Raw genomic sequence first — 14,625 nt, forward strand, 5'->3', positions numbered from 1 at the left:
GTAAAGAAAGAATATATTTTAGGTATAGCTTTCTTTCGTCAACCGTCGATCTACTTATCATAAAACAAATATATAAAATAGGTATTTGTAAGAATTAGAAAGTTGAAATTTGCTAACCAATGTCATCAGACTCGAACAAAACTTCAAAAAAATCCGCCACACATCACTCCAAAAAAAGAATACCTAAATGTACTTTAAACATTTTACAAAACTCCAGAATTCGTTATAGAAAATTAAAAATTAGTCTAATTATATTTGAAAAAAAAGATAACAATTTTATTAAAGTTCTCGCCTCTAAAAAACAATAAATTTTTCTCAAATAGTTTAAGAAAGTCCAGAAGTAATGTACCTTTAAGCACTTTACAAAAATCGAAAATTTATTATCACAAATTGAAAATTATTCAAATGATACGTTAATAGTTAAGAATTCAACCAACTGTCCGATGTTAAAGAATGGAATAAATCTTCTTCAAACATGATACAAAAATCAAGAATTTGTTATTAGAAATCCAAAGTTATTCGAATAATGGTTAAAAAAAATATAAAAATTTCATTAAACTCTCCGCCTTCAAAATAGTCTTCAAACATTTCAAACAAATGTAGATTTTATTATTAAAAATTCAAACTAAAAGATTCCCGTCCATTGTCGCGTTCTCTCGAGCAAGCAGGAGTTTTGGATATTCAAGGATATCCCGGCCGTTTTACGGGGGTGTACGAAGCGTATCCAATTTGATGGCATTACAATAACGGGGGTAATGTCTGAGAATAATGAAATTTCCCTCAATCACCGCGACCCGCTTGGAATACGTTCTTCTACCCTCCCACTACTGTTCAACTCCCGTTTTCATCCCCCTTCTTCTCTTGTCTCTGAGCTACGAGCTTCCAACACGGCGAGGACAAACGTAAGGAAAGGAAAGGATACGAGAGGAGAGGAGAGAAAAGGAAAGGAATGGAAAGGAAAGGAAAGGAAAGGAGAAGAGAGGAGAGGAGAGGAGAGAAGAGGAAAGGAAAGGATACAATGAAAGGCGAGGAAGAAATGTGCAGACGGTTCGAACGATATTGACGTTAGCGAATCGATTTCGTTCGCGTGCTATTTCGCTCCTTATCGAGGCAGAAAACGAAGAGTACTCGCGCGCCGTTTCATTCCCGACGTCGAGGGTTCGAGTTCCGGTTCTTGATTCGCGACGCGATTTTTGTGACGTTCTGCAGAAATAAAGGTTCTCGGAAATTTGACTTTTAGACGAGGAGCAAATTTTAGGTTTTGGAGAAAGAAGAATTTTTGCGGAATTTTGATCGAAGAATTTCTAGTGGAGCTGCGGCGAATCGTGATTTATGGTTTACTAATAAAAGATATTTATGCAAATACTATATTATCTTGATATCATTTTATAATTTTCAAATTTTCTTCAAATATATGAAAATTTGGCTGAAATTTCTCATCGCAAGATCAAATAAAATATTATCATTTGTATAAATGTCATAAATCTTTTATTCTGAATTTCCATATTTTCTAAATCCTAACTTCTTCAAATAGGTTATAAAATTTGAAACTTTTATAATTACTAATTTATTTATTTTATCATTTAACTGTATCCAAATCAACACTTTCAATTAAACTCCAGAATGGAGTTTTTGTTTGTCCAAAATTTATTTCGTAAAATCACTTTCTAGGAAATGTGCCCATAAGATAGTAACAGCGTCGTCAATCCCGTTTCTTTAATATTAGTTACGTTTATGATTAAAATGATCCTTAAAGAAGTTTCAAAGAAGCTGTTTTTATTACAAAACAAAGAAAAATTTCACAATTAGTAATTTAACTATTTTATTCGATTACAGAATACACTTATTTATCATAAACCTATATGTTCATCCTTTTTGAACAAGTTCCTCAATTTTAAGCTTACTTCTCGACGTTTCCAATGTCAAACTCAAACGTCAAAATTTCAGGAGATTAAAAGATCTGTAGTATCTAAATTATCTTTACTGCAGCCAGTGTGAAACAAAGCAAGCCACTTAATAATTTCCAAATCCTATACTTTATGAAATTAAAATCGGTAGCATGAAACCTAAGAAATCTACAGGTATTATCATTACCGTAAAAGTTATTCGAGAAGACAATTATCTCACAAATCGCAATCTCAATCTCAAATATTCAAACTTACCTCGAATTTGAAAATCCTAAGGAGCTTAAAAAATCTGGAGCAACTAAATCATCGTTTTCGTTCGAGCCGTCCCGTCGCGAAGAGAAATTACTTCTATCGCGAATTTCCTTTTATTTCTCGATCCGCCCGATCTACTAACTCCACTCCCTTTCCTTCCAACATTTTCCAACGCGACGACGTCGACGCAATAATTCTCGAGCGTACTGTACATAATGGAATATTACACGGGCCATTAAAGAAACGTTAATCTTGGCCACAACAAGTTCAGAAGCGCTTACAGGATGCTGAAACGCGGCCGGGATTATACTTTGTACACCAGCTTTGATTCTCCATCGCCCTGGAGGCTGTTTCGCTCTCTCTTTCCCTCTTTCGTTATATTCGACCCTCCGTCCGCGTAATTTGTTAAAGCGCTAAATTCCGCGATCATCCCGCCCCGTGTCGGAACACAAGCTTCTGCTGGAACTTACGCTACCCGTTTAAGTTAATTGACTGCTCGTTTTAATTCCTCCGGCTGTCGGTGTTTTGCGATTTGGGAATTGAATTCTTGGTGTTTCATTGGATGCTTGTGTAAATCTGGTGTGAAGATACGGTTTATGTGTTTGCGTGTTTCGCGTGAAAAATACATGTGAAGTATTCGTTCTTTCTTACTACACATCTCTATTTCGCTTGTGTCTGTAGTCTACCAAAAGTATTTGAATATTATTGTATTTTTGTAGCATTTATATACTAATTAACTATGTGTATTAAAAGCTATACGAATTGTTATTTATTATTATTTGACAAGCACTAGGATCTAAGTATAAATTCATTTCATCCGCTTAATATCATTACATGTATAATAGGCGCTGTGTTTTGAATATTTTATATATTTTTGCATACCGTATGCATTCTGTACATTTTTATGCATAAATGTATAAATACCCGCAGTCTACCACTAATAATGTTTTAAAATAATACCAAATAAAAGCTCTAAAGTAACTGCGCACCGGTCAAGTAAATATATTTACATCTGTTACTTCTTACTTTTATAAAATTCTTGCAAATGTTTCGAGTTCCAAAAGCAATGAACGCTATTGCTCACTAAATCAAATTATGTAACGCCTTTGCAATTGCAAAATACAATAAAACATATAATAAATTAGTACTTTACGTAATCACAGCTTGACATGTTGTTAGAATTTCAAAATATTGGATATTTTATCAGTTATAGTAATTCTCCCAAGGACAACTTCATATAAAATATATGCAAGAATTTCTGCCGACGGTTAAGCGACGAGTTAAATATTGTGATAATATAATATATAATATAATACAATATTTTTAGACTCGCTTCATAGTATTTACCTCTCAGCTTTCACAAAAAGCATTCCGCTTTCAATTTTTACCTCATAAACTTAAAAAAGAAAAGGTCCGAATAAAAAAAGCATCTCATCCCGGTGTTATTCCCTTTTCGTCGAGAATTCTTGCTCGAGCATCTTGCCGGAAATACGTACACTTCGGAACCATTACCGAGGCGCGATGGAGAGAAAGACAAAGAAGAAAGAGTAGTCAGCAGAGAAGAAGAGCGGTGAGAGGAAAAGAGAATTTAGCGACCCTCTCTCGTTTTTTACCCTGAGCAAGAGTCGAGAGCCCCTTAGCCACCGTTTATTGGACGCATGCAAATATCCATGGCAACGAGGGACCACCATGAGAAGCAACCCCCTCGTCTCGAGCTTTCTTCGTATTAGTGGGTGGAGTGCGAGTCTTGGAGATATCACGAAGAAAAGGGGAGGACCTTTGGGAAAAATTTTCTTTTGATCCGCTGCGCTGTTCCTACCACCGCCAGCGATTTCTTAATTGATTCCTTTGTCTCGCGAAATCCTCCTCCACTTTAGGGAAACGAACGATTCCCAGATCGTTTGGATCAGTTTTAATAAGAATGTTTATTAGAAAACTTTTGGAATTACATTTTAACAGCGTTGAACTGATCATTGTTATTATATGAACACCGTTTGAGACTTTCGAGAGTTGAATTTGACAGTGTTACCCGAGCTGTGAAAATCTCCAGACTCTCATTCTTTGGAGTTGTCTGTAATCAGTCAATTGCGAATGTATATATATAATATGTAAAAATATATAAATCGTCCAGGGTAGGGTACATATTATAGCATGTAGTAGACGAACGAAATTTTTACTTAGGTTCAATTTTTTTAGTTATGTTCATTCAAATATAAAAGTGTATAAACATTCGCCGTAGTAATTAATATAATGATAAAAGTTCTTGAAGACTGGATATGCTTTGGATACAGTAAGATATAACGTGCTTAGTTTCAATCCCTTCAGCACCGTCTATTTTAATTTGCCAAGATAACTGTTTCTTATTAGATATTAATGACTTTTGTAAGGAACACATAACATCCTGAGATTCAGTTAAAATGAGCTCAAAACTAGTGTATGCATGTGCAATGTATAGCTATATTTATTTTATTTTTATATGATACCATTTTTCTCCTATATTGAATTTTCAATGAACAATCATTGTTGTAGAATATTTTTGTACAATTGCCATTCGATATTTAAAAGAATGATATTTTGTAATATTCTAGAACGAGAATGACCCTATAGGTATATGTGAGAAATTGTAAAAGATCCTTAAGGAACCCAAATATGTAAATGACAAATACAAAAATGGACAGGTACTTCTTAAGTATACAAAGTTAGAACCTTGGATTGTATAATCAAATTTTTGTAAATACATTTCTACAACTTTGCGCCATGCATTCTACATCACCATCTTATACAAGTATCGCTTAAATATAAAATATTATAGCAAAAGCGTTAGATATACGAATTTTGCTAACACATTAAGACACAGATTGTAAAAACATAACAAAATTTATTCACTTTTACCATTATTAAGAAAAAAGAAGGAAAAATATAAAATGCAACGTGCTAGAAAAATTATATACACCCTCTGTTATATCTACCATAAAAGTAGCACGCTTAATATTGTATTGATATCTTGCAGATCCTACATAATTATCAATAATATCCTGCTATCTAACGCTGATAATGCACGATGTAATTTTATCCCAAGATTATTAAGCGTTATATTTTTTAATCTTTCCCATTTCTTTTAGAAATATATTGTAACACTAATATGCGTGTATGTTAATATGTGATTATAAATAATCTTGTGGCAAAGTATGTTTTTAATTCTTTTGTTTCTATATATATAGTTTAATAAGTGTATGTACACTTTCGTGATTGATTGTACGTTCCTAACAACTTGAACTATCGTTACTTAGTACTTGTGAACGATGGAGTATCGATGTTTTTTTAATTCATCATTCAATTGTACCATACTAATCACATAATAAGATTATATAGTTGTCCCGTGATAGCAGCTTCAAATGGGTCGACAACGATGGAATTCATGTCGTTCTCTTTACACAGAGATTTCATCGGTTGGCATAAACACACTCCCACAGTCACCTCGCAGAAAACTGATTTCCACCCTCCCCCCATTCCACTCGCTTCCCAGCCCTTCGACTATCTATGCAAATGCGTTTCTGTTTTGTGTGCGTGCAGAAAGCCCCGTTGACAATACGCTTGCGCGCTTACGACCTCCACCCTACAAAAGTCAAGCTCTATTACGCGTGTTTTGCGACATGCTTTATAAACTGTCGTCCTTGTTACCGTGGAAAGCATCATTGGACCCAAAGCTCCCTCTTTTTGCGCCCGTTTCATTTAATGTTCCGTTAACGTAAGCGCGTAAACCTCGCGTTTCCTGCTGTAATGGCTTCCGATGACTCATGCGAATTTTGTTAAATACTGTCCATTTCTCATGTTGTTTCTAACGCTAGAATTATCAGACTAGTGGAAATTATCGGTTTGTAATTTTTTATAAGAATATTATAGGTAGATTTACGAAAGGGTATTTTTGGAAATTTGAATGACTTTATACATACAGGATTGGTCAAAATTCAGAATAAGGTTTGACGAGCTGATAACTTTTGTGTCAGTGATATTACATAAAATGTGTGCAGATTTGTCCGACTAGATACGAAAGAGAACTTTTTAAATAAGTTTCATTCGCCGTCTCGCAAAGTTGGACTTTTTCCATTGCATTGTTCGTCGCTGTATTGCATATTTTTGTGCATTTATAAGCGAAGACGTAAAAATAAGCAGAATTCGCATGATATGCTAAAATAGGGAAAATTTCTAAAATATAATTATTCGTTAGAATGTTCAGTACGTAAAAATAGTACTTGGATATCGCTTTTTTCATTCAATTCATAAAAATATGAATTTGCATAAATATCCGCAATAATTATATTATATTTTGTAATTAAATAAATTCACACAATCATTTCAGGATTTGCAACTTCCATTACGGATCAGAGGATCTTAAGTAAGTGAGCATCTGTTCCGTCAACGCGACATCTGAATCCGACTATAATCTGACTATTGTCGCCATAATCCATCATAACATTAGTTGATGTATGGGAATTTAGCATTCGAATTTCTGCGCACGGTTTGTTCACGCACACTCGAGCAACTCATGGAGAATCCATCGAAAAACAAATTTTCTGAAATATCTTGGAAACTATTTATATCAAATAGAAGAATCGTGTTAATGAAGGAATTTCGTATTTTGGAGCAATATTTGATTATGTAAACAGATTTGAGAAGAGTTCATTTGCATTTCGATGGTATAACATTTATTTATTTTACTTTCTTCTCTCGAATTTCTTCAAAATTACGATTAAAACAAGTTTCCGTACTCACACTAGGGATGTTATCATTGGTGCAGACACCTTCCTGGAGCAAACGATCTCTGATCTCCCACGCAAAGATAGAGGGGCATTCGCTTTTGTAAAGGGAAATCTTGCTTACGACTTCTGCTGTGGCTACGCGCGGTTTACTGCCACCGATTGCCCTGGGCCTGATGGATCCGGTTTCATAGTACCTGCAATAATAATAATTTGCGGTACAATACGGTACATGTTAGTAACTCATGTTTGAAGTAAATTCGGAAACTTAAAATTCTCTGCTATGTAAATACATCATTGTTTCTAAGTATCAAAAATAATAATTACGAGTATTAGTACTATATTAGTATGAAAGCATTAAATCAGTATGAGTTACTTATACTGTTATTAGGTAAATAACTGTGATTATTGATGTAACGACAGTTATTTTTGACATTTTTACGAAAATAGTTATTGGAATGAATTTGTAATTTTTGTTTAAATGAACGGTAGCCGTCGCGTAAATTGTAGAAGATTTTTTTCAGAAAATTAAATGAATAAAAGATATTAATTTTTAAATATTGTGGTTATAAGTAACTGTTATAAATGATCAACATTTGTCTTTGCGGTAACCATTATCGATGATGGAAATTGTTTTCGATTATCGATAAGCACTATAGATGACGGAATCTTTTTATTAATTACAATTAACCACCGATGAGAAATTTCTTTAGTTTAAAACCATGTAAAGTAGGACGTTATAATCAATAATATTTTTGGTTACTTGTACGATATAATAGAGATAAAGTGAGCAATATTTCAACCAACCTCCCAAGAATCTTCGAGACGCAGCCATTGCTAACTTGCAAAATCCTAGAAATGTCACAAGGTCGTGCGCCCGAATGCGCTAGCTCGACGATCTTTTGCCTCGTCGAGTCTGGAAGCGGCCTACCGCCGACGAAAACACCTCCGAGCTGATTGACGCCACTGTGACCTAGAAAAAAATGGAAGGATTGTTACCAAATTCTTTTTAATAGATTTTTTAATAATTTTGAATATAAACGTTCGGTTTTTTAATTGTAAGATATTATTGACATAACTTTATTAAAAGCTTGTCAAATGTACCATAGATATAAACAGTAATGACTCCTAAACCCCGTATACATTTTTGAATTAAAAACATTTTTGGCATTTTAAATTATCATTTGATCTTAATAAGATGTAATCAAATACATCGGTATAATAAATATCAAATAAGAATAGTGGAAGAACATTTGTTTCGCATTTGATGTAAACGTAAGAATAATAATTACATAGTAGACAGATAGCTTTTATGGATACCGTAAAGACATTTGGTAATGTTGTATCTTTCGAATACATGTCAAAAACAAGACCGTTTCAATCGCTATTATTTTTCATTATTTTTCAATTTATTTCGTAACAAGCAATATCTAGCAATTGTGTATTTCAATCACAATAATAATCCAATTTTTTACAACGCTAAAAATTACCATCTTTCATTATTTCCCAATTTCTTTTATATCGTTAAGACATTTTTCGAATAAATTGCCGAAATTTCTTAAGCTCCAATAACGATATATTTTAATCACAATGACTATTCAATTCTGCTAACACTGAAAATCCACATTCTCTTCCAAGAGAACACCTTCTACTGACCATTTCTCTATTTTTCTTCGTCGAAAGTCAGCTAGCTCGTGGTTTTCACCCCCGAGAAATTAGGGCGTGGCAGCAGGGTTGCGACACCGTGGCCCGTCTTCTTCACAGCGAGTGCGGGAATATAAAAGATTCGCGAGGAGGACACCGAAGGCTGCTGACTTTCGTGTGTGTTCGCCGTGTCACCGACACAATGAGTCGAAGATTATCTACGATGGGATTCGCTAACGTTTTAACGTCTGCAGCCAACCCCCCATCCATGCTCGTTCAACCCTCTTGGAGAACGAACAGCTCCGAGAAGAAAAGAGACCGTGCCCCTCCCTTTTTTCTCCTTCGCCGATCTTTTTCCTTTTTTTATTTACCAGCGATTTCGAAGAGGGGGAAAATACGTGATCTATGACGATGAAGGTATTATATAGGAGATGTGAGAATGTTTTGCAGGTTTTTAGAGGTGGAGATATTCGTTGGAATTATAGTTCTATGAAGAGGTGAATTTCGTTAAATTTGTAGATTTGTCTATATAGACACACGTTTAGATACTGTTGAGAATGATAGAAAAGAGGGCCCAGAACTTTTAGACAGCATTCGTCAAATGATGGAAAAAAATTATATCACAGGCATGAGTCGATAAATTAATATTTTCAAAGTTGCAAACAATTTTTCGTTTTGATTAAAGCGATTGATTTGCGTGCTATGTTTATTTGTTCTCTTGCTAGTTGATACATAACGTTGTTCTTCTAACGTATTACCAATATAAATTACCAATATTATCGCATGAATAATCAATTACGTCGGAAGATACATAATGTCAGTAAAAGATGAAAACTCAATTTCCTGATATATTTTCTCTAATATCTCGATGACGCGCGTATATGGAAATGGAATAAAGAAAATATAGAAAATTTTTTGTAATTCGGAAGTTAGACAATTTTCATGTAACAGAATAATTCTTGAAGCGAGGAAATCATTGGCTTTAGTCGAAACGAAAAATTGTTTGTAACTTTAGAAATATTCATTTTTCGACCAATTTAGTAGGACTGTCTTCATTTGCTGGTATTACTATTTATCTTAAGGACCCTGAACTCCTTTTCTTTATCAACCTACATGAATACTAGAGAGACACTTTTCAATTGGTAATAGTTACATCTGAGATTTATTTATCGCAATTTTTCTGGTTAATCGAATTTTGGTCAAAAGTACCATTTTGAAATTTCAAAAGCCATCTTTGCCACTTTATCACATTTGGAACATTCTCTGTGAATATGCTTTATTAATAAACGTTGCGAACGTCCTGTCTGCCCCGTTTCGTACTACTTTTATATCGTTATCAAATCAATGAAATTATATCAATGGAATATATATATACAAAATACATTCCTTAGTTATCATGAGCACTTTAAGTACCATTGCGAATTAATTGAACGCATCAGAGTGTTTTTTTTTTCTGATGGCTTTAACAAACAATTGAATAAATTCAAATGATTTTTCCATTTTACATATTAATTATTTTTGTGCTGATAATTCGCGATAGCTAAGCTTCAATGTTTTGAGCTATTTTCATACTTATTTTATAACTTCCGTTTCTTTCATTTCCACTATCGTTCTCTATTCTTGTATGAATGTTAGTTCAGAAAGAATTAATCAATTTTAACTCCTTGATAATAGTACCGCGACACGATAGAAAATACATTTAAGACATCCCAGAAATAATCTGTTTCCCTTTGCAAATCTTCTTTTGCCCCCCTTGCAGGAATCCTTTTCCCAGAGCTAGCTTCAATTTACGAAGTAGAACGATGTGCGAAAGAGTGTTTAGACGTTGCCGATTGGTGACTTATAGATATAGGAATGGAAGAAAAGATATTTCGAATGAAAGGAACACTCGTATCGTCTAGTCTAGGTATAGAAGCACCACGATCCTCGCGCGCGAGGCCCATTTTCAAAAGTCAATCGACCGTAAGCCCCCCTTTCGTCAATCGCATACGCTCGTAAATCTTCCTTATAACTTGCGCCGACTCGGTTAGTCGTCGTCGCCGACGACGACGACGACGACGACGGCGGCTGTTCGAGTCGGCGCGAATTAGCCTTGTCTGGAAATTTTAGTCATTCGGCATTTAGTAACTTTCGTTTCGATCCTTTGCTTTATACTTTTTGTAAGATAAAATTATTTGAGGCAGAAGTATATTTGTATCAAATTGAGTAATTTCCTATTGACATGCGTGCTGTGGTCAAATTCACGTATTGTTATTATAATCAGTCAAGGTATCGAAGAATTTCACTGACTGTTCATAACGTAAAAACGAAATGAACATATGCCATTCGATTATTCCAATTTTAATATGAACATTTATTCTTTCACGTTGTATTGTATCCCATATAATTAATTTAATTCAATGGAAATATGTCAAGACGCTGAATGCATAATATGACAACATTTAGAAGTAATTTATCGATTATAAGTACTTTGGATGAAATGTCAAATGCTCGGCATCTGCTCTTTAAAAGGTACACCATATAACTAACTATATAAGAGAAAAAAGAAAGTATTAATATCTTGTTATTATTTGCAATAAGGGTACAATTGGAACGATTTAAAATAGCCGTGGCATCAGAGCAAAGAGGAAAGAGAAACAGGGGGATCGAAAACGGCTAATGAAGTCCTAATAAACGACAGGCTTAGAGTCTGGCACCCTTTCTTGATATTTAATACAAACGTTACAATATCAAAACACATTCTCTGACAGAATGGCCACTCGAGAACACCCTTTCATCGCACGTTGCTAATATGGGCAGGGTTATGCTCTGGTTGACTTAAGGGTGTACCCTTCTACACTTACACTGTGTTATAAACAGAAGCACGCGTAAAGGTATACACAATCAAGCTGTAATTCTTCCTCTCTCTCGCTCTTTCACTTTTTACACTTCGTAATAGAAAGATACCAGAATTCAAAAATTGGATGTTTCCAGAATTTTTATATACTAAATATAATTGGGTTGGCGGATATCTCAAAGCTTTCTTTACGTATAAATTATATATTTTATTGCAACATTATCGCAACAATGTAATTAAACCAAATATGCACTATTCTGATTAATTTTCTGACCTACCTACCAGTATTCCATCAGTGTAGAATTTCTATTGTTTCCGAAGAAAGACATGACTTCAGAAATGTCAAAGACTTATCCGATAAGCCGGTATTCTCGGCGAAGAAACATCTCTGTTATGTAATAGAATTTATTGCTACAAAAAATAGATATAGGCCTATTATTTTAAAGTATTTCAAGATAACTGAAAATCCTCGAACTAAGCATCAAATTTGAATTAAAACATCAAAGCGTTTATCTTATTTGTTTTCTTTAAAACCCAGTGTCATTTCAGGACTTTTTTATTTTAACGTCATTTTATAACTGAAAAAAAATATTTTGATATAAAAAATGGGAAAATTCCCATAACAGGCCATGTTTTTTAAATGACAAAAGAAGATGGGAACAATAATTAAATTATAAGTATGAGTTTTCAATTAGAAGAATTTAATTGTTAATGGTGAATCTTCAATTAAAGAATTATTAATGTCACAAGAAGATCATAGATATTCAAAAAGTAAAAACAATTTAAATGCTATAGATTTGAGTCAGAAAATCTGCACACATACATATATACATGTACGTGTCATAAAATGAAATACTCGTACTTAAATAAGCAGCTAAGTATCTTCATTCAAGGAGGCTGTTACACGCACTCAACTATACAGAGTTATTAACACATCAGCATTCATAAATCAACAGCGAAAGGGCAACACGCGGTAACAAAGGGACAAACAAAAAATGCAACGGGAGCAAATGTCGCTAAATCTCTCACCCTCTCTCTCACATTCTCCCTCGACCCTCGTTGTGGAAAGGGTGTGGAAGGCAGCGAATTGTCGAGTTTCGAATGCCAGTCCTTAACGAGCGATAATAACTCGAGCAAATAGCGTGCATTTCTAGAGTTAGTTTCTGCTTGTGTTACGCGTCCATTGTAAACGTGAGCCAAGAAAGGGAGAGGAAGAGAGAAAAGGAAGAAGAAAGCGAAAGAAAAATAAGAAAGGAAGAAAGAGGCAGGAAAGGGATAGAAGCGAGAAAAGGAAAGAATCTTGGATATTGAAGAATACAGAATGTACAAGATTGGAAAGGAAGTAGACAAAAATTGAGAGAAAGGAAAGGAGAAGAGGAGAATTAGATAAACGAGAATGAAGGAGAGAAGTGGGTGATGTCTTGGTTATTCAAAGAAAAATAGTGAGAAGAAAATAGGAGATCGGGAGTGTAAAGAATCACAGCAACAGAATGAAAGGGAACAAAGTGAAAAATGAAATGAAAATAAAAAATCCTGATAGGCATTCGATTCGTCTAATATTGCGTCGTAATGTAAATTTTCCCTGTTTTTGTATGTATTGTATAAACGTTACGATTTAATATAACTGATTTTCACCTGACACATTGCAAGAATCCAAATTCCAAATTTATACGCGATAAGCAACATTTATTATCCTCCTAAACAATCACGAGAGTTTCTAAACAAACTTGTTTACTATGCAAAATCTTCAGACTTTAAACTCTTTTTCAAAGATCTTTCATTCCTCATTTTCATCCTCTTCCTTAGAACAGTAAGTCGAAGTACCGTTAAAACGAAAAATAAAATAGTAAAATCCTTCCTTTACTTCCTGGTAACTTACACGAGGAACGATTAACGACGGCGAAACTCTCTTTGGCGGCTTTTCGCCAAGAAAAGATTCATCGTGGCCGAGACTTTCCACCGACATGACAGTATGATAAATTGCGTTCCACGTAGAATCTCGTATAATCGATAATTGATCACCGTTCTTTTGTTTTTCATAATACTCCTGATAGCGAATCAGCTATTATAACGTTAGTCGAAAACAGAAAAGCAAGAATCGTTTTCGTCGAATTTAATCCATGATGATAGTTCGCTTTTCATTGTTGCTCGTACTCGAACATTTTAGCCGGTTTATAGCAATAACACACATATAAATTGTTGATAAACTAAACTGGCCAAAAAACTTGTCACTGTGAATGTTTAGATACGCACGTTATATACGCAATTATTATTCATTTAAATCATTCATTTGCACATTTTTATCAAATGTGGCTTCCAATTATTATTAAATCATCGTTATATTTTGTATGCTTTTATTATACGCAGCTTTAAAATTTCACTTTATTATCATCTATGATTTGTATACTTTTATCATATACGCTGTTTTTGATCATTAAGTCAACATTAATTTCTACACTTTTATCAGATCAAGGTAATATTACCATAAATCGGTCAAAGCGTCGAAATACTTATGATAGTATCTGTAACACTCGAGGACACGCGACGTGCAAAGGGTCCCCTAAATTTCAATAGCTTTACCGGTTCACCATTGTTCCGTGTAATTGATTATATTACACGGTGAACCAGAGGACCACCTGGACCAAGTTGAATGAAACTAAAGAAGAAAATGAGAAGCTACAACGTGGCAAGAATAAGAAGTTGTTCGGATGATGAATGTGCCTTGTGAGCCGTCGCGTCAGCGAGGCTCTGTTTCTCCTTTGCAAACGAGCTTCCCTCTTTTTCTTCTTGACATAGACGCTATTTTACTCATTTTTATCGGTGTTCTATCGGCAGGAAGAGAAATATTTGTCCCGCACTATGATAAGCATATCTAGCCATTTAACTTGGACAAAATAAATTTCGCGTAATTACCGGATAGATTATGATTCCGCAATATTTGGTCATTTCCGGAATTTTGATAAAACGTATGGGAAACCCGTACGAAAGACTCTAGATCCTGTAACTTCTTAACTAAATGAGACAAATTCTGTAATCAAAATTGTATCTATTAGATATTAAAATTAGATACTAGACTAACACGTTCAAATATAATACTTTACAATTTATTAAATTTACTACATTTACAATAGGATAGAATCATTTCTTTTTTTCCGATTTGGCACATGGACTGGCTAAAACCGCACAATTCAACGATTTCAAACAAATAAACTTTATAATAAGTAAAATG

At 34.2% G+C, this 14,625-nt stretch overlaps 1 protein-coding gene across 4 annotated transcripts in view; it reads right to left on the reverse strand.

Annotated features, from left to right (window-relative positions):
• Positions 1-14,625, reverse strand: part of LOC100647828 (paired box protein Pax-6) — a 143,417-nt gene that overhangs the window by 91,589 nt on the left and 37,203 nt on the right. For 3 of the 4 annotated variants that reach the window (XM_048404816.1, XM_048404815.1, XM_048404814.1), the window contains exons 3-4: positions 7,724-7,889; positions 6,933-7,116 (exon numbers count right to left, since the gene is read on the reverse strand). In XM_048404816.1, the coding sequence (XP_048260773.1) occupies positions 6,933-7,116; positions 7,724-7,889 (350 nt within the window). The remainder of the gene's footprint in view (positions 1-6,932; positions 7,117-7,723; positions 7,890-14,625) is intronic. The other variant, XM_012318810.3, reaches the window with a different exon arrangement.

Source organism: Bombus terrestris, chromosome 4 (assembly GCF_910591885.1).
Source record: "Bombus terrestris chromosome 4, iyBomTerr1.2, whole genome shotgun sequence".
NCBI lineage: Eukaryota > Metazoa > Arthropoda > Insecta > Hymenoptera > Apidae > Bombus > Bombus terrestris.